Genomic DNA, 24,934 nt, shown 5'->3' with positions numbered 1-24,934 from the left:
TCTGGTCTATAGATTTCCTAAGTGCTAAAAAGCTTCCAGGGGAATGCATAATGTTAAAACCACTTTGGAAAAAAGTTTGGCAGTTTCTTAAAAAACTAAATATACCCTTACCATACAAGCCAGAAGTTACTCTCTTTGGTATTTATCCAAATGAGTTGAAAGCTTATGTCCATACAAAAACCTGCACATAGATGTTTATAGAGGTTACAATTATGAAAACTTAGAAGCAAGGCATCCTTCAGTAGCTGAATGGATAAATAAACTGGATCCTGAGGGTGTCTTGTCAAGGGGACTGGGACATAAGGCTGGACAAGGAAAGTTCTCCCCAGTTGGGAGCAGTATCTCAGTATACAGGATTTAAAACCTGATACAGTGCCCAGCGAATATTGTAAACTTGTTGGAGTGACTCCTACAAGTCTGGAAAAAGTGGTGGCCCATGCTGAGCAAGGTTGAAATGCTAGAATTGTTATGGGACACAGTAGAGGAAGGGATTAAAAAGCTCAGAGAAGTGGGCATGGTGAGATGGATATATTATGAGCAGCAGAAGACCCATCAGAAAATTATATTCCATGGGAAAGTCCAGATAACAAACCATTCACCAAGACCATCAGGAACATGCTAGTGAGAAGGGCACTCCTGGATGATCAACTTGTCCCACTTTGTCTGGGACTGCCCAGGCTTTAAAATCCAAAGTCCAGCATTCTGAAACCCACTCAATCTTAAGAAAATTGGCACAGTTGGTCACCCTAGACCAGTAGCACTAAGCACTGGCATAATGAGCATAATGAGCATAATGGCATAATGAATGGGATGGCCACGGTGAGAGACTACCACTTCCCAACATCAATTTAACTAATGTCTCCTCAGATGGCCAACCTGCCATCAACAGAAGTAAACACTGCACACACTGGATAGCACTATTCTTCAAGGACACCAGCTGGCCAGCCAGTGGCAAGGTGACTGCATTGGATGCCTTCTCTCTTGGAAGGACTAGCCATTTTTTTCTCACAGGAATAGACAGATATGGATTTGTCTTGTCTGCCCAGAGGGTGTTAGCTATTTAGGTTGCTGTAAATATTCTAACTGGGTACATTCCTTATAACCAGAGGTAGCCCCTCTTGCTCCCCAGAGATACTTCTTTAATAACTAATTTCATTGTGATTGTTACAAGTCATATACTGTCCTCCTCATTTGGAAGTGGAATGAGAATGTCTGGCAAGACCACCTGCCATTTATTTTCACTTTTTTTTTTGACATGTAGAGGCAAAATCCAAGAAGTCACAGGTTGGTTTTTTGTTTTGTTTTGTTTTGTTGCTACAAAGTATATTCTTTTCAGGTTATGACAAAGTGTAATAGAGTATGATGTGCGGTTGACTTGTTTTTTCCAGTGTTATGCCTTTTGTATTTATATTTCATCCTATCTTAAAGGAATTTTTGAGAGTAGTGACTATGAGTCGCTATTTTAAAATGATATTAATCGTGTCAAAGACAGTATAAAAATCCCACAAACTTAGACATGATCTTTGTTCAGTATTGAGAAAGTATTCATTAGGAGATTCTTTCTAATGTCTTTAGTGGTGTGAATGGTAACAAAGATGATGAAAGAGTAGAAGAAATTTAATTATAATCTTAAAGTCAGATACAGTGCTTTGTCATATATTGACTTGAATATATGGTAATATTTTTGAAGTATTATCTTTGAAAAATGTATCACTATGTGGCCCTCTGTGGCATAGTGTGCACCCTTCTCTTGGGAAAGGTGGGTAACAAACTATCTTTTCGATGGTAATCATCTCTTGATCTGTTGGCCTCACCATACCTAAATAAAAATAAAATCTACACTTAAAAGACAGATAACTCTTACTCTGTAGATAAGCAGCAAACTTTGTCTTGAAGGAGGATCTGAAGGAAATCTCCATGTCTGCTATGAGAATGATTTTTTTTAACAGCTGAAACACAGCTGCAGTACAACAGAAAGCAGTGCATTTTTATTCACTCACTCACTCAAATAATTCAAAATTATAAATTTATGTAAAGTATTCAAATTAGTGAATGAATGCTTATCTACATGCCAGGCAGGGATGATGGGGATAGGCCCTGAGACCGCATCAGACCTTTCCCTTGTAGACTGTACAGTCCACTGTGCAATAATTTCAAAAAATGTGCCAAGTGTTGTGATGAGTAGAGGAGAAGTAAACTGCTGTGGGATCACATTACAGAGGAACCAAACTACACAGAGCTAAGAAGCCCTCCCAGGGGAAGAAGCTTACACGAAGACCTTAACGATGATTCCAATTTAAGAACTAAGAAGAAATGTTTTGAAAGAGGTAAGAAAAGGTGGTCCAAGTTGAGGGAACAGGCCTAGAAGACATACGGAAGCAGCATATTCAAGTATAATAACTAAAAGAAATTCAACGAGTAGAGTGTAGAGTGCACGGTGTGAGAAGCAGGGTGGGAAAGGAGGGTGAGAGGTAGGCAGGGACCAGATACTACAAGGCTCTATCACCTGTGTTAGGGGGAGCGGATTGTGTCTTAAATGCAAGGGAAGCTACTAGAGAGTTTTTGAAACATAGTGACATAACTAAATTTGTAATAATAATTCTTGTTGGTATGAAGAATGGATCAGCATGGAAAAAAATTAGAGGCAGAAATTAGTGGCAGTGATCCAGCTGACAGATTACAGTGGTCTGGAGTCATGTGGTGGCATTGGGGATAAGGAAAAGGAAAGAAATGGTTTCAACAAATATTTATACACACAGAGCATTGAGAACAGAGATGGCTCACCTAGGTTTCTGGCATAAAACAACTGGTGTGAATGGGAGGTCACTTGTAGAACTAGGGAATACCGGAGAAACAGGTTTAGAAAGAGGAAGGAAGAAGATGTGGATACAGAGTACAAATGAAAAGATTAACCTCCCAAGGGAGGAGGAATCCTCTTCCACTACAAGAAGAATACAGGCAGATGAGTATAGATATATAAATATGATAACAGGAAGTTAAGGGAGTGTCCATCTGAAGGCCTCTGTTTTTTTCTCCAATAGTAGAAAGGTACATCATCTGTTGAAAGCAAGGGAAGGGAATAAAGGATGGAAAACAAATGTTTGGGGAAGAGTAGAAAAGATTTGGAATAGTTTTCTATAAACACTAAACTAGACACTGACAAGGGCCACGTAGCTGCATTGCTGGGCAATATTGAAGAGTCAGCTAAGACCAATAGTCATAAATTTATAATGCCATCAATCTTAAAACAGCTGCAACTTATGACAGTCACCAGCATTCATAGTGTTCTGGTTACTGACCAAATAAAAGATCACTTAAAAGCCTTTTGTGGATATACTGAATAATTTTAATAATTGAGTTTATCAGCCAGAACTTCCAGCAGGTGAAATGATTTATGGTATTGTATATTAACTGTATTATGTTTATTTGAACTGATTGTTCCTCTGAATGTGGAGAAAAAGCACAAGAGTCAAATTTGTGCACGTATGCAGGAAGGTGGAAATTATCCCCCATAGAAAAAAACGACTCTGTACAGCTCAAGGGGGACTAATGCGGAGAACTTAGGAGAGGGGTAAAATACACACACATCTTCCTTTAACAAGATAAAAGGGCACCTAAAACCAAGATGCTTCTTTGACCTCATACTATTAAAAACTGGTAAAAAAAAAAAAAAAAAAAAAGACTTACATGCAGAAACCACAAGAAAATAAATGCAAACATGAAAGCCATCATGGTTTGTTGTGGGTGCTGGATTTCTTAAACCATGTTTGTATGAACTTCTTAGGAGTAAGATTGATTTGGAGAAGCAAAATAACACATAAATCTAGGGAAGTGGTCATTTTAGAAACATCCAGGGCCATTTTCAAACACGTATGAGCTCTCCACCCCTCAGCAACTGTAACCCCTACACACACAGCCTTGAGAATAAGTAAGTACATGGCAAACTGCTGAACACGCCCAGTGCTTTACATTCATTAGTTCCTTTGATTTGATTTGACTGAATGTAATTTTCACAAATCTATGAGAATAGTATTTTAACTCCATTTATACATGTAAGAAAACTGAGACTTTGGAGATAAATAACTTTTCTGAAACTTGCTGGGTAGTAAACAGAACAGTCAAGATTTTATTCGAGGTATATTCCAACTTCAAAGAGCATACTGTGTCCACTACATCATGCCTTCTGAACAGACGAAAGCCTTCGAAACTTGGCAGGATGTACTTATTTATACTCTTACCTCCAACTACTGCCACCAGTCATAATCCACATAATTAAATTTAGCCAGTTAGGGTTCTCACTTCATAAAAAAGTAAAATAGAGAAAGCATCACATGTACTCACCATTAAATTGGCACTAATTGTTCAACACTTATGTGCAAATATGGAAGTAACATTCACTGGGTGTCGGGCAGGTGGGAGGGGGAGGGGGGATGGGTAAATTCACACCTAATAGGTACAGTGAGCACTTTCTGGGGGATGGGCACACTTGCAGCTCTGATTCAGGCCGTTCAAAGGCAATATATGCAACCAAAGTGTTTGTATTCCCATAATATTCTGAAATAAAAAAATGTAAATTTAACCACTCTTGTAAAATCTAATTACCCAATTTTTAAATTCACATTTATAGTGAATATAAATACTTGTATTTAAGTACTATTTTACAGCTTTCGAAATGGTGGCGCATTAATTATCTTTCTTTTTCTATCTTTACAGTAACTGTGTGAGGTAGCTCATAACGAATTCATTACCTACTACAGCCATATGACTGCTGCCCTGGACTTGATGAGTAAACAAACTCCAAATTGAAAGAAACCACTACTGGTCCACACCTTCTTAGATCATCTGCATTTTGGTTGTTTTTTTCTGCTCATATTGTTAAAACAGGTTCCATTGGATGATTCATACTTCCTTCAAAACCAGGTGTATTATAGACATTAGCAGAGAAATACGTCCCAAGTTTAAGATTTAATGATTTGAAGACATTCTCTTTACCACAATCTCCCTTCCTCAACCTCTGCAGTTAAAAGAACAAACCTCAAATACTTCTTACTGCAGAATTTATTTTCCATCAAAATGAACAGTCTCTATCTCCCTGAAGACCGTTCTTGTCAGTCCTCCTCAGTTGGGTTGCCTTGGTTTTGTGACTATTCAATTGTTATTATTCTTCCAGTTGAACAGTCACAAATCAAGCCTGTAACAGGGAGGAAGAGGATTACCCTCCCAGGAGGATTGGCTATTTTGTATTTTTTGTATAATGTGATTCTACATTCCTTATCCTTGCAATGGCTGCCCCCTTAAGAATAGAACAGGTTAAGACCTATCTTGCCACTCCCTAAGGATCTGAAGACTAAGAGTCAATACCTTTTTAAATGGTCCCAGTTGTGAACAATTCTTTTGCCTCACAAACCATAATTTCCTGCCCCACCTCCCTTTCTGTGTTGAGCTCATTACAAGCTTGCAGGAAGTCACTTTCAGATTGAATTCAGTTTTTCCCATGACCCTCCCCTGACTCATCCCCAAGCTCTGCTGTGAACAGTAATAAGGCACCAGGATCTGCACTTACACATGAAGTTATGGGACACCGAAACAATGCATGTTAACTAAGCCTTTGCTGAGTATTCCAAGAAACACAAAAGATGTACGTGAAAAGAATGCATAGTTAGGAAAAAATGATATAAACACAAAAACAGAAGATAACACTTCAAGTCCTAGAAAAAATTATTAAAACAAAAGTAAATTTTTAAATGCCATTAAAATATTTAAATCATTTAGCCCAGTAAGACTCTAATTTATTCTGAGGAAAAATTAATAGTAGGGTAAAGAAGAAAAAACTATGTTTGTGAAGATGGTCATTAAAAGAATCATCTACAATTAAAAAATAGGAAATGTCTACATACTTCACATTAGAAGATGATTTCAGTTATCTTATGAGTCCATTCAGTGCAATATCATTCACTCTTTACAGTGCAGCCCTTAAAAATGTTAATAACTGACGAATCTAGGTACTATATTTGTGAGTGAGTTTGAAATTATATCCAAATACAAAGTTATAAATATATAGCTACTAAAAATAAAGATTAGTAATAGGGATATGCTTAGAAATACCGTTAAATATAAAAAGCATAATGTAGTTATGCACTATGATATGATATAACTGTGTGTGAAAGTACTTGAAGTTAACATGTAAAATGAAAATGGTTTGTTTAGGCAACTTTGTTTAAAATTTTTTTAATATTATTTCTTTTTTTTTTTTAACTAAAAAAACCAATGACAGAATGTCAGGCATGAGGTACAGAATCTAAAAATATATTTGGGAAGGGTAGTGAAGAGCTACTTATTCCTGTTCCTGTTGTCTGGTTTGCATATCATATAAAATATGTGTAAGTAATTGAACACATCTGAAGTTGCAGTCTTAGAGTAAATCTATTAGCTATCAGTTGTCAGTAAATCTATCAGCTGTCAGTAATTTACAAGGTAAGGTCACAGAAGTTTACTGTTGAAAGAGTCCTTTAGGACTCCCTGACTTAGCTTCCCATTTTATCAATAGGTACCCGAGACACATGGAGGAATAAGTGATTTTTTTCCTTAAGCTACACAATTTGTTGGTGAAAAAGGTGAAACTGTACACAAGTTTTAACTCCCAATCAAATTCCATTAGAAATTCCAATTTTTTTTAACATTCATTATTCCTTACAAAATAACTCCAGCATAACCTTCCAAATGCTCCTTTGCAGCACGATAGACAAGAATGACCTTTTTCACTTTCACGCTATTCTTGCCTCTGTGTTCTTAGACTCTGTTTCTGTCTGCAAATACTACCCCACGCTCTCCATCTTTACCCTAACACCACACACACTCATACTACCTCGTCTGTCCACTCCCCTTCTAGCAGTAGTATGTTAGAATACTTTTTCCAAAAGACAATATTTGGAAAAAGACAAAGTGGATTTTAGTTCCAACTATTCTGTTTGCCTGTCCCACAGCTCTGTGCACCTACTCAATTACATCTCTGTATCTCTTTTTCATATGTTATAAGAAAAACAGTATTAATCACAGATGAGGGAATTCAGAGGTAGTGTCCATCAACGTATGAAAAGTATATTCTGACAGTTCTTGGGTTGCTCTGGCAAGGAATGATGTGTATGACAATATGATAACATGGGCAAAAGTGTCACATTGTCTTGAATTAAAAATGACTCTACAACACATGACGTAGTGGCAGGATTTCGCAAAATATCCATCACCTGTAATTGTGTTTCATCACAATTTACCAGAATAAATGAAATTGTTACTGATTTGTGAAATTTCCTGTCTGTTTCTGATTCTGTTCCACAAGTCATACTATTGGTTCAAGTTGATTCCTTCAGACTTGTTTAGCAAGTTAGATTTTAATTACGTGGGATTTCCTCCTTTGTCTTCAGCTATAGATCTCACATAACACATGAGAGTCATTCATTTGAGTGGGAATCCCAAAGCAGTTGGACAGGCAAGAAAAGGACCTTTTCATTAAGGATTAAAATGTATAGGTAAGTCCTGGGTTTGTTTCTTAGCTTTAGAAGTTTTACTGTATCTTACAGCATATGAAAAATATACAAGAGCTTAAGAAATTTTTCTGTGTCTAGCAATCTTCCAGTTATTTCTCTGAAAACTTCATTGAAATGCTTAGATATTGTTTAGATAATATTGTTTAGATAAGGTGCTTAGCTGCTTGACTGAATTTTTTACAAAACGAAAAAAATTAAAACACTGCTTAGCATTCAGATGACGTATCTTTAAATAAGGAAGTGTTTTTGTTTCTCATGTTTAACTTTTCAAAAATTGATGTGTGGATTTTAAAAACATAAGCAGTAAACAATTTATCTGTTGTTTTAAAACTTTGAGGGTTCTGTATTTAAACTTTCATCACAATATTACTACAAGCTATTAAATATGCCATGAATCCTGAAGTCCATCTTAAGAAAATAAAGACAGTATTTCTCTACTTTTTATATAGTTGTAGAATTGGTATTTTCAAGAAAATTCTTGCTAATACTTAAGATAAAAATAATACTTGTCCAGTTTTCTTTTTAGTTAATGAATAATTATTTTCATAATTTAACATAAAAAGCAGCAAGTTGTGGCAAAACTAGAGTCAGATGTTACAATCTCAAAACAATGAAAATCATTATATGATTTGAAATGTTTACATGTGCATTTGAATGTTTATGTTGTATATATGAAAAACATGATACTGACAATAATGTTGAAAATAAAATGATATTGAAAACAAAAACATGGACAATGTCTTGGCTATAATAAGTGCAGTTGGATTAATTTTAAGTCTCTTGAACATTGGAAAAAATCAAAAGTCAAACCACTTTAAATAATAAAGATATATGTACAATTATGTGCATTTGAATATGTATATGATGAAAAATGGGTAGTAGTCTGTTTCCAATAATAGAATAAAATAAAACAAATTATTTCATATTCATACAATCGATATGAGGGACTCATTAAAATAGGTTAAAATCTATGGAATAATTTATATATTATGTTCTCATTTGATGTGAAAAAAGCAAATCACAAAATTGTATTTACTTATCAGCTATCATTTTGTAAAGCTATACATGTGAAAAAGTCTAATAAGGAATATGAAAAGCTAATCAGGTTTGTTGTATTAAAGTGGTGACCTTATGAATTATATTTTTCCATTATCACTAAACTTTCTATAACAGTGTAATATTGCATTGGTAATCACAATACATTTTAAAATGTATTTTGCTAGAACATTTTAATTGTAAAGAAATTTCACTAATTTTTAAAATAATAGATCCTTTATAAAGCAGCTAAACATACATCAAAATGTCATTAGAAGGAAAGCACATAACTAGCATAAATAATGAAAGATGTACATTTTCAGAATGGCTTGAATCAATCTAATTTCTACATTGATCAATCATGTACACAGAATTTGACAATCAATCCATGCCCACTTTGCCAATTACAAAGAACTCTTCTTTGGAATTTGATATCTAGGGACCACACTTTTACAAATATTTTCTCTCTTAAATGGGCGGTATCTACTATTAATCGTTAATAGCAGGGTATCCAAATCAGGTAAGTGAGGAGAAATGGAATTGTATAAAATGTTCTTTGGGCAAGTCTAAGTAATTTTTACATAATTTTAGATAAATCTTCAAATAATTCTGAAATACCTTTGGTTGAAAATGGGCTCTCTAGGATGGTCTGATTGCTTATACATACAAATTAAACCCCCAGATCTTTTCCAAGTTGTCCGCTCCTGAAGGTTGTGAAAATGGAATGTTCCTTTCTTTATCCACCTGGTAATCCTACCACAGGGCCCAGGGACCAGGGCAGCCATGTCACTAATGTCAGATTCTTAGACATTTTAGATTTTCTCAGATCCACCAAGATTACATAAAAAGTACGAGATGAGGTTTGGGAAATAGGATAAAGATTTATAAACTAGAATTCAGAATGTGGTCAAAGGAAATATTTAAGGTAAACGAGCATAGCTCAGGAACAGACAAGTCTTAGCAGGACTCCTTCCACCATAACAAATCTTATTTCCATTTTCTTCCCTTTTGTCCGTGCTCATGACATAATTAACTGACTACAGAGACATACCAAAGCCAATCAGATGGCTGCCTCCCAACAGCCCAAAGAACATGAGACAAAAATGGAGGGGGAAAAAAAACCATCATTGTCAAAAACGCATTCCAAACTCTGCCTGTTGTTTCAATCCTGGTTTTTGAATTTGCTATTTTAACTTTCACAAACCATGCTTAAAATTGTAAATCGTTAGGCAAAGGGTATACATCTTAATAGAAATTAGGCAGATGGGACCAATTTATCTTTACAGCCATGGCGCCCCAAAACAGTGCATTTCAAGTACAAGTTGTATAAAAATCTTGAGCCACATGCTAAAACAGTTGCCACATTCGACCAGAATGTTTTTTCTAATGGTGGTGTGGGATGGGACCGCATCATGATACATAGAGTATAATCTTTGGTTTATCTATATCTATCTGAATCTCCAGGGTATGTGGTAAAAATGCAGGTTTCTGAGCAGCAGGACCAGACTTACTGAAAAGTGTGTCTGGGTGGGTGTTGGATTCAGTACAGAAATTTGCACTTTTCCAAGCTCCTCAAGTAATTCTTATGCACACAAAAATTTGAGAACTGTTGATTTCAAGGGTAATTGAAACTGACTGAATGAGATCAACTAGAAAGAAAGGAGGACCCTCAGGACAGAGCATAGAACACCACCAGACACTTAAGGTTGAATAGCAGAGAATGAACTAGCGAAAGATATTTAAAATGAAGGTGGGGCCAGAAAGGTAGAATGTAGAATCATGAAAATCAAAAGAAAAAAATGTTTTAATAAAAAGGGATATTCAAGGGCAGGAAATGTTGCTAAGAGGCCTATCGTCCCTCAGTAAGACATGAGTATCTCAAGGCAAGGACAATTCTTTGGCCATTTTTAAAAATACCCTCAGTGCCTAGCAGAATGTTATAATAAGTACTCAATAGCTATTCGTTTTTTCAACATTCATTCAATAATTCCTCTATTTATAGAGCACCCACCATGTCCTGGGTTGTAAAAACCAATAAGGCCTCAGAAAAGAGCATAGACAAAAAAGTTGAGAGGCCTAAATACTGGCCCCTCTGTGGCACCAATTACTCTCTCTGCAGATTAGTTTGTTTATCTGCATAATAGGCAAGCTGGAGTGGATATTTCTGAAGCTCCATTCCATTGCTAACATTCTATGATTCTAAAGAATGCCACCAATTTTACAAAATATTATCATAAAAGGTTGCATCACTGTGTGCACCTTGAATATTTACAATTTTTACTTGTCATTAAATATTTTAAAATAAAAAGTAAAATGTATATAAGTCCTATCATATGTCAAAAGTTTATATTCAGGAGATAGAAAGGAATATCTTGTACGTGTGGCTCTTCTTGCCAGTGTTAAAAACCATGGCAATGGCTGGGCATGGTAGATCATGCCCGTAATCCCGGCACTTTGGGAGGCTGAGATGGGAGGATTGCTTGAGAGCAGGAGTTTGAGACCAGCCTGCGCAACATAGCAAGACCCTCTCTCTACAAAAATAAGAAAATAGGAAATAAAAAAAAAAAATAGTGGACTAGCTACTTGGAAGGCTGAGCCAGAAGGACTGTTTGAGCCCAGGAATTTGATCACAATGAGCTATAATCCCATACCAGTGCTCTCCAGCTTGGGTGACAAAGTGTGACACTGTCTTAAAAAAATGCAATATTCACAGAGTATGCAGGGTCTCACTTTCATCATCTTATCCATTCTCGTGCTGTACACATTCACTTGATGAACAGATCATTGAAAAGAAAATATATCTGCAGCATTTTTCATGACCTCAGAGGAATATATTCTCTAGAATAGGCCTCAAGATGTTCCTTCTGTAGACTTTGGAATTCTGTACGTTTCATTATGACACAAAATCATCCTGAAAAAATGATACTGAGAAGCTTAATTCTCTCCTCTACTTCTGAAGACAGCCTGGGCAAGAAGCTACTAGGATTAAATTCAGGAGGGATTGAGTACAAGATGTTGTTTCTAAAAATATATTGATGCAACTAAATGTTAGTCAAGAGCATGTGAAACAACTATTCTTGGATTTGGTCCATGAGCCACTAGAAACCACCTTTTTTTTTTTCTATGAGATCAATTATCATTTACTAGATATGGGTAGATAGAATTGTCAGGTTTAGTCTCATTCTGTATTCTCAGTTCTTGTTGTGCTCATGCCGAAGAATGACCAGACACACCAAAGTAAGGGAAGCATGACGTGAAATTTATTGAGAGGGAGCAAGATAGAATTACAGGGCAAGAGCAAGAGCAAGATATAGGTTTATAGAGCAAGATGCATACTCCACAGATGATGAGGGATCCCTTGTCACAACAGGAAAAGAGAGTTTCTCATTATGGTCTGCGACTTGTTTTATAGTACCTGGATTGGGACCTCCTTAGTGGCTCAGACATCACCGTGGAACTACTTTGATTGGACAGTTGGGAGTTGCATTACTATACATGCAGGTTGTTCTAGGTCAATTTCTGGACTCTATAGTACATATTCCGCTTGGTCCATGGGCTAGAGTCCTCTGCATTCATGTGCAGCCGGCGTGCTAAATTCTGATTGGCAGATTCATGGGGTATTCCCTCCTCCCTCATGTACTGCAGTCTCTAGAGAGAGATTTAGGGTGGGACAGGACTAAGATGGGGGCCCAGGGCCTACCCTTGTCCTTCTTACCAGGTGGGGCAATTGCACCAAGGCAACAGCACCCACTTTCACCCTAGGAGACCTGGAATCCCTCACTGTCTACCTAACAGAATGAACCATGATGAATACAAATGGGGCTCTGATTCCAGCCTCCACGCTTCCCCCTAAATTACTGGTAATAAACCTCAACCAGTTGCCCTGAGAAGATAGTCCAGTACATTTCTGGATTCTCTATTCTATCATCTCCTCTAACTTATTTCACCCAATATGGGCCAAAATGTCTTTCTTCCTTTAGGCCCTTTATTAATAGATTTTTACTTCTTTAACTTGTGCATTTAACGGTCCACTTCTTTTTTAGTTCTTCTACTCCATCATTCATAGCACCTCTCTTCCCATGTCTCCACTCCCATCCCCAACATTTTTAACCTTTTAACCAACATTTAAAACCTGGTATATATTCTCCTATTCAACTTAAACAGGCTTGTCTCCTTGGCAATTTTTAGAATCTTTTTTGTGTTTCTGTCTACATATAAAATAATCAAATCAAACATTGGAGGGAGTACACAATTGGAACAAAAACCACTCCCATGTGCTCCTCCAGAGTGTGAGGTACCAATTCCTCACCTCTTTGGGACTCTACTTTGTAGACAGACAGTGATGGGTGTGGAATATCTTGACACTTTCTGTTGACTATTACAAATCGAGTTACACTGAGCTGAGCATAGGAGCTCCTAAATCCCTTATCCATTTATTTCCTGTAGAAAGCAAACATGTATCTACAAGTTATGCATCACTTAATGACAGAATAAGTTCTGAGAAGTGCGTCGTTAGGCAATATCCTTGTTGTGCGAACATCATAGAATGTGCTTATACAAACCTAGATGGTGCAGCCTCCCATACACCTAGACTATATGGCACAGGCTATTGCTCCGAGGCTACAAACCTGTACAACATGTTACTGTACTGAATACTATAACACAGTAGTAAATATTTGTGTATCAAAAAGTATCTAAACATAGAAAAGGTACATAAAACATAAAAATAAGGTATCATAATCTTATAGGGCCATTGTCCTATATGCAGTCCATGGTTGACCAAAATCTCATTATGTGACTCATGACTGTAGTTCTGTAATATAGGGTCAGTATATTTTGATGAAGTGATAAGTTAAGGTTTTGAACATTTCATTATGATCCTATAGCAAAGGCAGATTGTCTTTGTACTTGGACTTTAGGAAACAAAGAAGGATCTATTATGCTTTTGTCAGCCAAAGGACCAGCAGGATGGCTAAACAGTAGAAAGGAGAGTTTTGTTGGCAATATCAGTTTGCAAACTGGGAAAAGATAATCTCTGGTGTGGGCTGAGACTATCTCTGAAGAGGGAAAGGGCAGGTTGGGCTTTAGGCCTCACAGGGTCTATTTTACACAATAGGGTCATACATATTCAGCAAGTTTGGAGGGAAAGCTAATGGGTAAACCTATGTAACATACATCTCATGTTTGGGGTTTTAGTATTCAAATAAGGTGTAATTTGACTACGTCAAAAGTTGAACACAAAGACAATTTGTGTGTAGTCTCTATGAGCTGGCTAAAACTGGCCTAAGTTCTACAGTTGCTCATCAGAAAAAAATGTTTGTAAGGTAAGTCCTTTGCCCAGTCAGAGCTGTAGTGATCTAGGTTGTAAATCAGAGGTAAGAGGAGTCTGATAATTTGTATGATAACTCCTATTGTTAGGGAGTTTAGCAAGAGTGTGGTTTTTCTTATAACCATCGGAATTTAGGGAGTTGCCTTGCCATACCCTAAACCCCTTGGCCAATAGTTAACTTTTGTTTCCTTAACCTTAGGGTCCATCTTAGTTGATAACGAGGCATCTATTTCAGTCTCTCAGATCACACCTTCAACAAAATCACTCTGTTTTGTCTACGAATGTCTCTAATCTAATTGTATCTAAGACCTTTGCTACACAAAAAAATAGACCTTGGACCAAGAGCATTGACATCATCTGGGAGCTTGTTGGAAACATAATCTTGGGCCCAACCCCAGATTCATTAATTTAAAATTTGAACTTTAACAGGCAATTCACAAGTACATTAAAATGTAAAAAGTACCGGACTAACCAATTGCTATATACAGCAATAAGATAGTCTCTCAAATATCCAAATGGAGAGAGAAGGGTATAGCTAGAAGCTTCCTTATGTATTTAAACATGAATAAACATGTACTCTAACCTGGATTTGCAATACATTTCCCCATTCTGCTCCTACAGAAACACTCAATGCCTTGGGCAGGTTAGAACGCACAGAGCAGCATTTTCCTGAGTTCTGGGAACACAGTTCTACTCAATAATGCTAGATATTTCAGAAATAAATGTCTCTGTGCTTGGATAAGTTCAAGAAACACTGCTATCTCATCAGTTCAAGCTGGAGAAGGGAAGGAAGAAATAGGAGAATTGGGAATGTGCAAAGAACAATTGGCTCTTTGTCACTTGGCAACTTGAATTTAAACATAAATTTTTCTCTTGGACTTCTCAGTCATTTTTCCAATCTGACACATGACAGGTGATGAAAATATGTGTGACACTCTTCCATGGGTCATGTTTATAAGCAATTCCCAATGCACTATTTACGATTCCACTCAAAATAAGAAAATGCAAGTGAGTGGGCGGAACGTTATCCTATGATTAAGTGCTATAAGTTGTCTAAGAGGTAAATCATTTCAACACTCTTATGCTTTATCGGTTATGTAAAACAAATTGCTTGCTGTCAACAGTAACACACCCCCACATGCCAGTATCTCACCGAGAACTGTTGCCTAGGAAATGGCATTGAAACCTGAACTGAATGCACTGTTGAGTCTTTTTCTGTGTCTGGAACTTCATCCTCACTGTCAGTTACTCACTGAAAATTTAGTAATTTTGTTATTCCAGTAAATTAGTGATCATTAAAAGATAAATTTAATTTTTAACAGCTTTATTGAAATATAATTACATACCATAAAGTTTACCAGTTTAAGATACACAATTCAATGGTTTCTAGTATATTTACAGAGATGTGCAACCATTACCAAAATCCAATTTCAGAACATTTTCTTCATCCCAGAAGATAACCAAGTAGCCAAGATATTCAAGTACTTATTTCCCAAAGAACATTTTGATAATAAAATATCATATATTTACACTGTCATAAATTTTTCTATACAATTTGCAGATACCTAGCAAAATAACATTTGTGCCGATATAGGTAAAGAACATCTTTAGTTAAAAGTAAAGAAACAAAAGGAAAGGAAATAAAGAGAGAAAAATAAAGGAAAGGGAAGGCAGAGGAGGAATAAAACCTACTTGTTTAAAAACTAAATCCAGATAGGAAAAAAATGCCATTACGGCTACTTGGGAGGACATAGGCAATGAAGTAAGCAAGTCTTCAACTAAATAGTCTTTTCTTACTTGGAAACTAGTAGGGGTGCCATGGCTCTGTCAATGACTACACTTTCTAGAAGTCAGAAAAAATACTAACATTGAACAACAGTACTTTCTAGCGGTGGTCCCCAATCTTTTTGGCACTAAAGACTGTTTTTAAGGAAGACAATTTTTCGACAGACAGCTGGCGGGGGGATGGTTTCAGGATAATTCAAGTGCATTACATTTATTATGTACTTTATTTGTATTAATATTATATATCATAATATACTATATATAGTAATATATAATGAAATAATTATGCAACTCACCATAGGTTGGGGACTCCTGCTATAGAGTATTTTTTAGGCTATCTCTAACTAACATTATTAATCAGTAAGGAGATAGCTAACCTGTGTCAGGGCTCTCTCTGTTATAATTCTTGGTAACAGAGGTTACCAACACTAGGTACATGTTCTTCAACAATGATAGAGTCAAAAAAGTATGGCTCTCATCACTTTGTGAATCTGGTGACTCCTACAGAAATATACTTGAAATTTTAGCATCATAAAGTTCCAGAAGAAATAGTTCCATTTGTTTTATTTTTTTCAAATTACTTAAGCAGGCTCACCTTTGTAGGTGATGTCAACCTCTACCATGATGCCACCATAGTGCTCACTTGCACACAGAAAAGACTTCATAATCGCAATTATGGAATAAAGAATTCACCCTTTGGGCAGCTGCACAGTACAGGCAAAGATGACTTTCCTTATAAAAGCAAATGTGTATTAAATACAGCAGAGCACTAGCCAGAATATGACATTAAGTCCTTAACTGACTCTTCACAGAAATGTCAAATAGTCTTCAGACATCTTCTACTAATAATTATACAAGGCAGGCTCTGTGATTGAATACAGGAGTATACACTGACTGAAGGAAAAGCTGGCAGGCTTTACAACCTGTGTCCGCATCATTTCTCAAACCCTACTCAGCAATCTTCACCATCCTCCTAGCCAGACCATTTGCCTGAGGAAGATGAGGCACACGTCTTAGTCTGTTTTGTGTTGCTATAAAGGAAATACGTCAGGCTGGGTAATTTGTAAAGAAAACAGGTCTATTTGGCTCTTGGTTCTGCAGGCTGTACGAGAAGCATGATACCAGCATCTGCTTCTGTGAGGGCTTCAGGGAGCTTCCAATCAAGGCAGAAGGGGAAAGGGGAACAGACGTGTCCCATGGAGAAAAAGGGAGCAAGAGAAGGGGGAGGAGGTGTCAGGCTCTTTTAAACAACCAGCTCTTGAAAAAACTAATAGAGAACTCACTCACTACCTTAGGGAGGGCACCAATTATTCATGAGGATCTGCCCCCATGACCCAAATGCCTCCTACTCGGCCCCACCTCCAACACTGGAGATCAAATTCCAACATAAGATTTGGAGGGGACAAATATCCAAGCCATGTTAAGGCATGAGTATGGCAACACAGATACACCATCTCGTTCCATAGTTTAAAATAAAGTATATATTGAATGAAGGTCAGAAACAGCATCTGGGAATTCCTGCCTTACAAACAATGGGTGCAGAGCTGTTTCAGAGCTCTGATTTGAAAAAAGGAAACACTTTGAGTTTCTTTGAATAAGTCTCCCATGGTCAAGAAATTCTTCCCCTGAAAAGGCTACAAAATTAGCCTGACTCATGAATAAAGACTTTTGGCTTTGGCATATGCCAGATTCCTTTACAGTCTCTTCAGGAACAGAATCAATTCCTGCTCCTAGCTAATGCCCTTCTAGGAGCAGTTTTTTGTTTTTTGGTTTTTTTTAGACAGAGTCTCACTCTGTTGCCCAGGCTAGAGTGCCATGGCATCAGCCTAGCTCACAGCAAACTCCTGGGCTCAAGGGATCCTCCTGCCTCAGCCTCCCAAGTAGCTCGGACTATAGGCATGTGCCACCATGCCCTGCTAATTTTTTCTAGATATATTTTTAGTTGTCCATATGATTTCTTTCTATTTTTAGTAAAGACGGGGTCTCACTCTTGCTCAGGCTGGTCTCGAACTCCTGAGCTCCAAGGAGCTGCCCGCCTCGGCCTCCCAGAGTTCTAGGATTACAGGCGTGAGCCACCACGCCCAGCCTAGGAGCAGTTCTTGAATGCATTGAATATAAAGAAACCAGAGTAATAGGACCACTGTCTTCTAAAATAAAGGTATTATCTGTGAGTTGGTAGGAAGGAAGAAAGGAAGGACAATAAAAATCCTCGCCTTCACAGTTTCTAAAACCAGTGGAAAGAGATAGACAACAAAATGAATTGTGTGACGTGGTATATTAGAAAGCTGTAAGTATGCTGCAAAATAATAAAGCAAATAATAATAATAATAAAGCAGGAAGAAGAGGTGCAATTTTATATAGGGTAGTTAGAAAGGTCTCACTGAGGAGATGTCAATCGAGAAAAGACTTGCAGGAGGTGAGGGAGTGAGCCCTGCCGAAACCTGGAATAAGAGTGGTCCAGGCAGAGGAAACAGCAGCACAAAGTTCGCGATGTGCCAAGACCATCTTGTTTAATTAGATACTTACTTCCTTATTTGGTGGGGAATGGAGGTTACTACAAAAGAAGCACTCATTTGCAAAACAGCAGATAAGAATAAGGGCTCAGCCTACAGCTGTGAACTAGTGAGAAAAATTTATCTAAAATTAAACCTTTGACCTTGGTCTCCTTACACCATGCCCTAAATGCCTGAAATAACCAGCTACTGATTGATGTTTTAATGCAGTAGGTGTGGTCCTTCTATCATCTGTTTAAATAACCACACACTCAAACACCCAGCATGAGTAATTATTTAAGTTGTTTTCATTCATTTGACTACCAATGCCTCTTTTAAAGTTAGCATAGGAAGACAAGCCAAAGTGGTTCACACCTGTAATCCCAGAGCTTTGGGAGACTGAAACAGGAGGATCACTTGAGTCCAGGAGCTTGAGATCAGCCTAGGCAACATTTGAGACTCTAGTATCTACAAAAAAACTAGTGGGGCATAGTGGCACGCACCTGTAGTCCTAGCTACTTGGGAGACTGAGGCAAGAGGATCACTTAAGCTCAGGCTACAGTGAGCTATGATCAGGCCACAGCACTCCAGCCTGGGTGACAGAGCAAGACCCTGTCTCTAAAAACAAAAAGTATAGACCAAATTTTGTGTTCCTTTCTTTTCTATTTGTATGCCACAGTAAAGTTTTGTTTTCTATGAGTCATAGATCACTGTATCTTTAATCTCATATGTAAAATGATTTCACTTAGGATAATAGTATGATCATGTATCATGTTTGTAAATGTTAACTGATAACTGCCTAAATTTTTTATATATATAAATAATCATAATTACTAAGTACTTCTACTTATTACTAGATACCTAAGCCTATAATAATGGGAAATTCCTTATGAAATCAAATTCATGTGTGCCTACATATATACCTAGAGATTTACACTGTAGGTCTCTATTCATTAATCCAAATGTAGTGAAATGAGTTGGTTTCCCAAACTCTTTTTCAGAGCTTTCAATACTACCACTAAGATAATGACTTCGAAAAGAAAGATCTTTGCTCAGCTGAGACTCACTTTTCCAGCTGACTGCTGGGAATTAATAAAGTAAAAATATTCCCAGTTACTAAAATTAAATATTACTAACACATCTAAAAAAATTCAAATTATCTATTCATGTGACTACACAAGCTTAGTCCTCAAAGTTTCACTTACACTGCTACTCTTGCCCCTGGCAATAAATCCTCTACCAGGGAATGGTCCTAATTTTCCATCTTCCATGTTTCCTCAACCTTTCCCCGTCCACCTCCATAGCCCCTACATGGCCCTAGACCCCTCCTATTCCATTTATGGACTAATAAATTATTTCCCACGGTGAGGCCTCCTACCTCCTACCTTAATCCTATTGCAGCTCAATCAGGCCACCAGATTAATCTTTCTAAAACACTGCTATTCTGTTACTCCTCATTTCAAAAGGCTCTGTGATGCTCTAAAGCAAACAAAGAGTTCAAACCCATCACTCTTAAAGTCCTCCATAATCTTGACCAAACTTATTTTTCCAGATTATTCTCCATCTGCGTGCCTATAAGCACTCTACTGAGCCACTGACTAGTCTCCAAACACTTTGCACTTTCTACCTCTTCATTTATCCAGAAAGCCTACCCATACCTCACAATCCACATGTTCCACCAAGATTGGTAATAGTTCCTCCTCCTTTAACCAAAAGTTATTTCTTGACCTCTCATTTTCTGCAGCGTTTAAAGTGCTCATGAGGCATTTTTCACCTGTTGCTTTGAAATGCTTAAGGAATTAGATCTTATTTGTTTTTACATGTCTGTTAGCCTTATTCATTTTAATAAGTTTTTAAAAATGGAGCTTGGAGTAGTTATGACTTATTTGAGATCTCATAGCTTATATTTGACAGACAGAGTACACGAATCCACATCCCCTAACTCTAGTCTTTCCACACCCCCTTAGAAGTCCTGTATGATGCAAGAATTAAACACTCTGCTAAGAAGTTTAAAGTCAATTAAAGGAAAATCCTTTACATCTCAGCCCTTCATTTCAAAGATATGACCAACATTAGAACAAAGAAAATTCCAAAAAGAGGATATGATCATGTTTATATTAGAAAAAAATAATCTTACTTATTGCAGGAACATTAAGTGAGCACTATTAATAAAGAATATATTACACAACTAGAACTATTTTTCAATTAAGCAGCATCCAAATAAATTAACATTTGATACACTGTGTTGAAGCATAACCTACAGTCTTTTCCTTCTCTAATAATTGCTTTATACAGCTTAAGTTATATCTTCAAATGCTAGAGTCCAATGAGGAAAAAGATACCAAGTTCAGTTTTGAACTGTTCTGTTTAAAGTGGTTGCAAAGCATACAACTAATCATTGGAAATGATGGTGTGGAACTCAAAGAGAGAGATCAAGACTGATTATGTATTTTAGGAAATAGTATTATTAATAGATGTGGATTTCCATGCTTCCCCCAGGTGAGGTCAAAAGAAACAGGAGACTCAAACCTTTCCTGTTCTCTGTAGCATGAAGCAATTTACTCAGGGAGGAGATGTATGTGAGAGGAAGTGCATGTTCTTTGATTCAAATCTGCCTGGTTTCCGTTTCCAGCTCTGCCATTTCTGAATAATCATGAGTTAATTAGTGTCTGAGCCTCACCTTCCCTATCTTTAAAATGGAATCATAGCACAGACTTTACAAGGCTATTGTGAAGATTGGTAATATATATGTACAATGCCTGACACATAGGCTCTCATAATAAAATATAGAAAGATAAATTTTCCAACATTCATGCAATTTTTTCTAAGTCAATAAAAAGGAGAAAAAGAAGGAAACCGGTTAAACAGGTCACAACTGAATATTTACTTTGCTATTTAAATTCACGCACCAAAAATCTCCCTGATAAGACCCTGCTTTGAAAGCAAAATGTTTTCTTGCACAGATTTCCATTGCATTGTGAATCAAAATTCAGATAGCGTTTACAAGCATATTTTCTGTAATAGTTTACAAAGTAAATACTGTACAGAATTTAGTTTATGCTAGCGTAAGCTTTATTATCAGCAATATTCAGAGATTAAACTACAAGTTGCACTACTAACAAGAGAAAAGATATTTCTTCAGCTGTTTCTATAGGGTGGAACAATTCATTCTTATGTAATTAATTATGGCTTACGAGATTAAGGTAATTTGGGCTACACACCCTTTCTTTATTGAGTCATATGTCTCATGATGCTTTTCAGTCACTGAGTTTAAGATGTTTTCTGTGAACTGAAAGCTAAATTGTCTCTAACATCATTCCCATGGAAGGCTCATCCAAGCTACAGCACATGCTGACTCTAGCCTTTGTTTTTTATTTTTTGGGGGATTTTGGCCTCCAACTTAATCCTTGTTTTTCAGTACTTCTCACTTTACACTTAGAGATCTTGACACATCAGTTCATCTCTGTAAATATAGTCAATCCCTAATTGTTGTTGCAGGGAGGATTAATCAATTTGAGACTTATTTAGCTTTTGGGTTTACCCTTGCCTCCAACTTGTGTCTCTTTTGGGCTCTCCCACCACTCAGCAGCCACTAATATTTACTGAAATCACAAATGCCAAACACTGTGCATTTGTGATCACATGTAATCGGCACAACAATTCCATGAGATAACAAATGGGTAAATTGAGGCTGGAAAAGTTAGAAAACATCAAGCGCCAATTTTCTCCAACTGGAAAATTACTTGATTACCAAACTCTAGACTGTGGATCAGTGTCAGTGAAAGTCAGTTTTCACTAGTATATAAAAATGAATAAATAAGACTAATGTAGTAAAGATCATAAAGTTTAAGCTTTTTTAAATTATTCTGAGGTTATTTCCTTCCTATTTTATGCATTTAAGTGCCCTTTTATTAAATGATCATGTCAATAATCAGGGTCAATTTTTGTAATCTGTAATGTGTTTATTCAACAAAATTGAAAGTTGGCACATCTTTATCTGTCTCCAATAATCTTCCGAAATGTTACTGGTCCCAGAACCATAGCATACAATGTGCAGGTGGTACAGTGAAAAACAGCAAGAGGTGCCCTTTTATAGGCCTGTGAGTTGGCTAGAGTCCAAACCACACCAGGCAACCCTGCTGTGAAACCTCATTAATTGTCTCACAGCACTGAGACCCTCAGAACATTTCCTTCTCACTTTTACCAGAATGCTGGCAAAACAAAACAGAAAAAAAGAAAAAATGAAAATCAGACTAAAATCTGGCTAAATGTAACTGCTCTGCTTTGGCTTTTCAATCTGAAGCATGCTCAGGAATGTAAGAAAGATCTATAAACATCATAAATGTTCACAAGACACCTATATATACCAAGCATTCTGCAAAGTGTCAGAAACACGAGCACGAAAACTCTCAAGGGGCTCACAGGCAACTGGATAAACTGTTTAACTACAAGTAGATACTTTGTAACGCTTAACATGACCTAATTTGATCTTCAAAACAACCTCTGGAGGTAGATATTATCATTTCTACCTTTCAGAAACAAAATCTCAGATAAGTGACAATATGATCTTCAAGCCAACAAGGGGTAAAACCGGAATTCACACCCAGCTCCTCTGGTGACCTCCCTCCCCAGTGTGACTATGTGTGTGTGGCGGAGGAAAGGAGGCTGCAAATAAGACAGTTCCTGGGCTCTCTGCCTAATATAACACCAAATACTGGATTAGTACGATTCTATTGACTAACATTGCAGTTGATGAATTCATGGGGAAAAGATGATAAATCACATGAAACTCCTGCAGTTGGAGCCGTTCTAATTAATTTCAGGGTCTTGCTATCCTCCCTGATCCCAGCTCTCTGCCTCTGTCCATGTCGGATTTTTAATAGTATGGAGAATATTGCAGTGAGGAATGCTGACTCTCTCCCCAGCCCACCCACCCCTGCTTCTCCACTTTCCTTTACCCTTCATCCCTTTACCCTTCTTCCCACTCGAAACGATCTCTCCGCAGTACATCGCTGGGATGCTGTCCAAGCTGTTATTCTTGAAAACCGTATCAATTGGCAGAAGGGGAAGCAATTCCAAACCATAGATCAGATTTCCTTATTCTTCCACCAAACTACTTAAATGTCAATAGTTTTGTGTTAAAACAACAACAACAAAACCTTAGAAGAAAAACCGTTAAGGACACCCTTGTTCAGCTCAGGTTTATTTCCAGGACTATATTCCTATGAATAGAGCCATGTACAAGCTAAGGGACTGTGCAAGAGAGATGATCATGGCAGGGAAATAATGGTCCCTCTGAGTGAAATGAATGAACTTTGATTTTTCTCTCTTGTTTCAAGGCCAGCAGGGGGGCCGTCTACTTCAAGATTTCTGAATCCATGGGTAGTGTTTTTCATTGTCATCGCAGCGGTGGCGATCCTAGCAGTGACTATAGCTCTGCTTGTTTACTTTTTAGCTTTTGGTAAGTACCAGAAGAGTTTTACTTTTCAGTCTAAATAACTAAATGTACTTTCAGATTAAAAGTTTGTCATTCTTTCTTTTATTGCTACTTTTCTTTCTTAATATTACATGATTATATATCTCATCATTCTTCTCTAAATGTGCATTCATATCTACATTTTCACTCAATCAGTACTTTTTCTCTTCTCTTTTTTGGCCATTTTTAGCATAACAAGCATACCTTTTTGATACCAAACATCGTTACTCAGGCAAGGATTATTCTTTTTTTTTTTTTCAATACACAAAGCCCTTCAGTAAAAGGCAAGTATTATTCTATCCAAAGAAAAAAACTCTTGATACTTTTCTGATGCTAAAATTTGCCCATTTTGTTTTTCATTAATGCCATAATTTTCTTCTTCATTTAATAACCTGATAAAATCATAAAAGTGAAGCTGTTTCAGCACCTAAAATTTGGATTACTAAGTATTTGTTAATTCATGCTCTGACTGCTGAAAACAGTCCTATAGGCAGAACAGCCTGTATAGTGATCAGGAAATAAATTTGCAGTTCAGAAGTAGAAAGGGTTAAAGCCAAACTTTAAAAAAGATTATGTTCTTTTATTATTTGTTTCTCTTATTTTGATTAATTTTTTATTATCATATCACCAAAAAATTAGAAAACATGGACAAGAAAAAATATAAATTCATATAAAGAATATATGAATTTATGCCTTGCTCACTCAAAAGGAACTTTCTCTAAAAATCTTGGTGAATAATCTTTCAGATGCTTTAATGTAGATATATAAAATGTGTCAAATTTTACTAGATGATATTACATACTATAATCTTTTTTTCACTTAAAAATATACTTTGAGTTTATTTTTCTTTCAGATATAATTCTGTTAAATCATTAAAATCTGTTTAAATCACTTAAACAGATATAATTCTGTTAAGTCACTTAATTACGTTAAATAATTTAAATTATTTAAATCATTAAATCATGCGGGTGAGCATGTGGGTGTGTATGAGTGTGGAGAGAAAAAGAGAGAGCATGTAATTTATAATAGGTTCTATTGTAAATAGGCAAAAATGCTTAACTATGCAAAGATTGAAATGAAATACTCTCAATAGTGCAATGAAATTGCCAACATTAGAAAAACCAATAATGGGGAATAGTCATTTCAGCCAATCAAATGTAAAGGTTGTAACTAAGTTTTGCTTTTCACTACATTTTGCTACCAAATTACCTGGAGTCAACTATTCCTAAGGTGAATTGTAGAGGTAGGGAAAAGAGACATTGAGTTTCAGATT

At 36.7% G+C, this 24,934-nt stretch overlaps 1 protein-coding gene across 1 annotated transcript in view; it reads left to right on the top strand.

Moving 5' to 3' along the window:
* Positions 1-7,456: 7,456 nt before the first annotated feature.
* Positions 7,457-24,934, top strand: part of LOC123624157 (transmembrane protease serine 11D-like) — a 39,656-nt gene continuing 22,178 nt past the window's right edge. Inside the window, exons 1-2 of the mRNA XM_045531789.1 lie at positions 7,457-7,526; positions 23,525-23,646. Coding sequence (XP_045387745.1) covers positions 7,519-7,526; positions 23,525-23,646 — 130 coding nt within the window. The 5' untranslated portion in view covers positions 7,457-7,518. The remainder of the gene's footprint in view (positions 7,527-23,524; positions 23,647-24,934) is intronic.

The sequence above is a fragment of the Lemur catta genome, chromosome 19 (assembly GCF_020740605.2).
Source record: "Lemur catta isolate mLemCat1 chromosome 19, mLemCat1.pri, whole genome shotgun sequence".
Lineage (NCBI taxonomy): Eukaryota > Metazoa > Chordata > Mammalia > Primates > Lemuridae > Lemur > Lemur catta.
The sequence above is the reverse complement of the archived record's forward strand: the minus strand, read 5'-3'. Positions and strand labels throughout refer to the sequence as shown.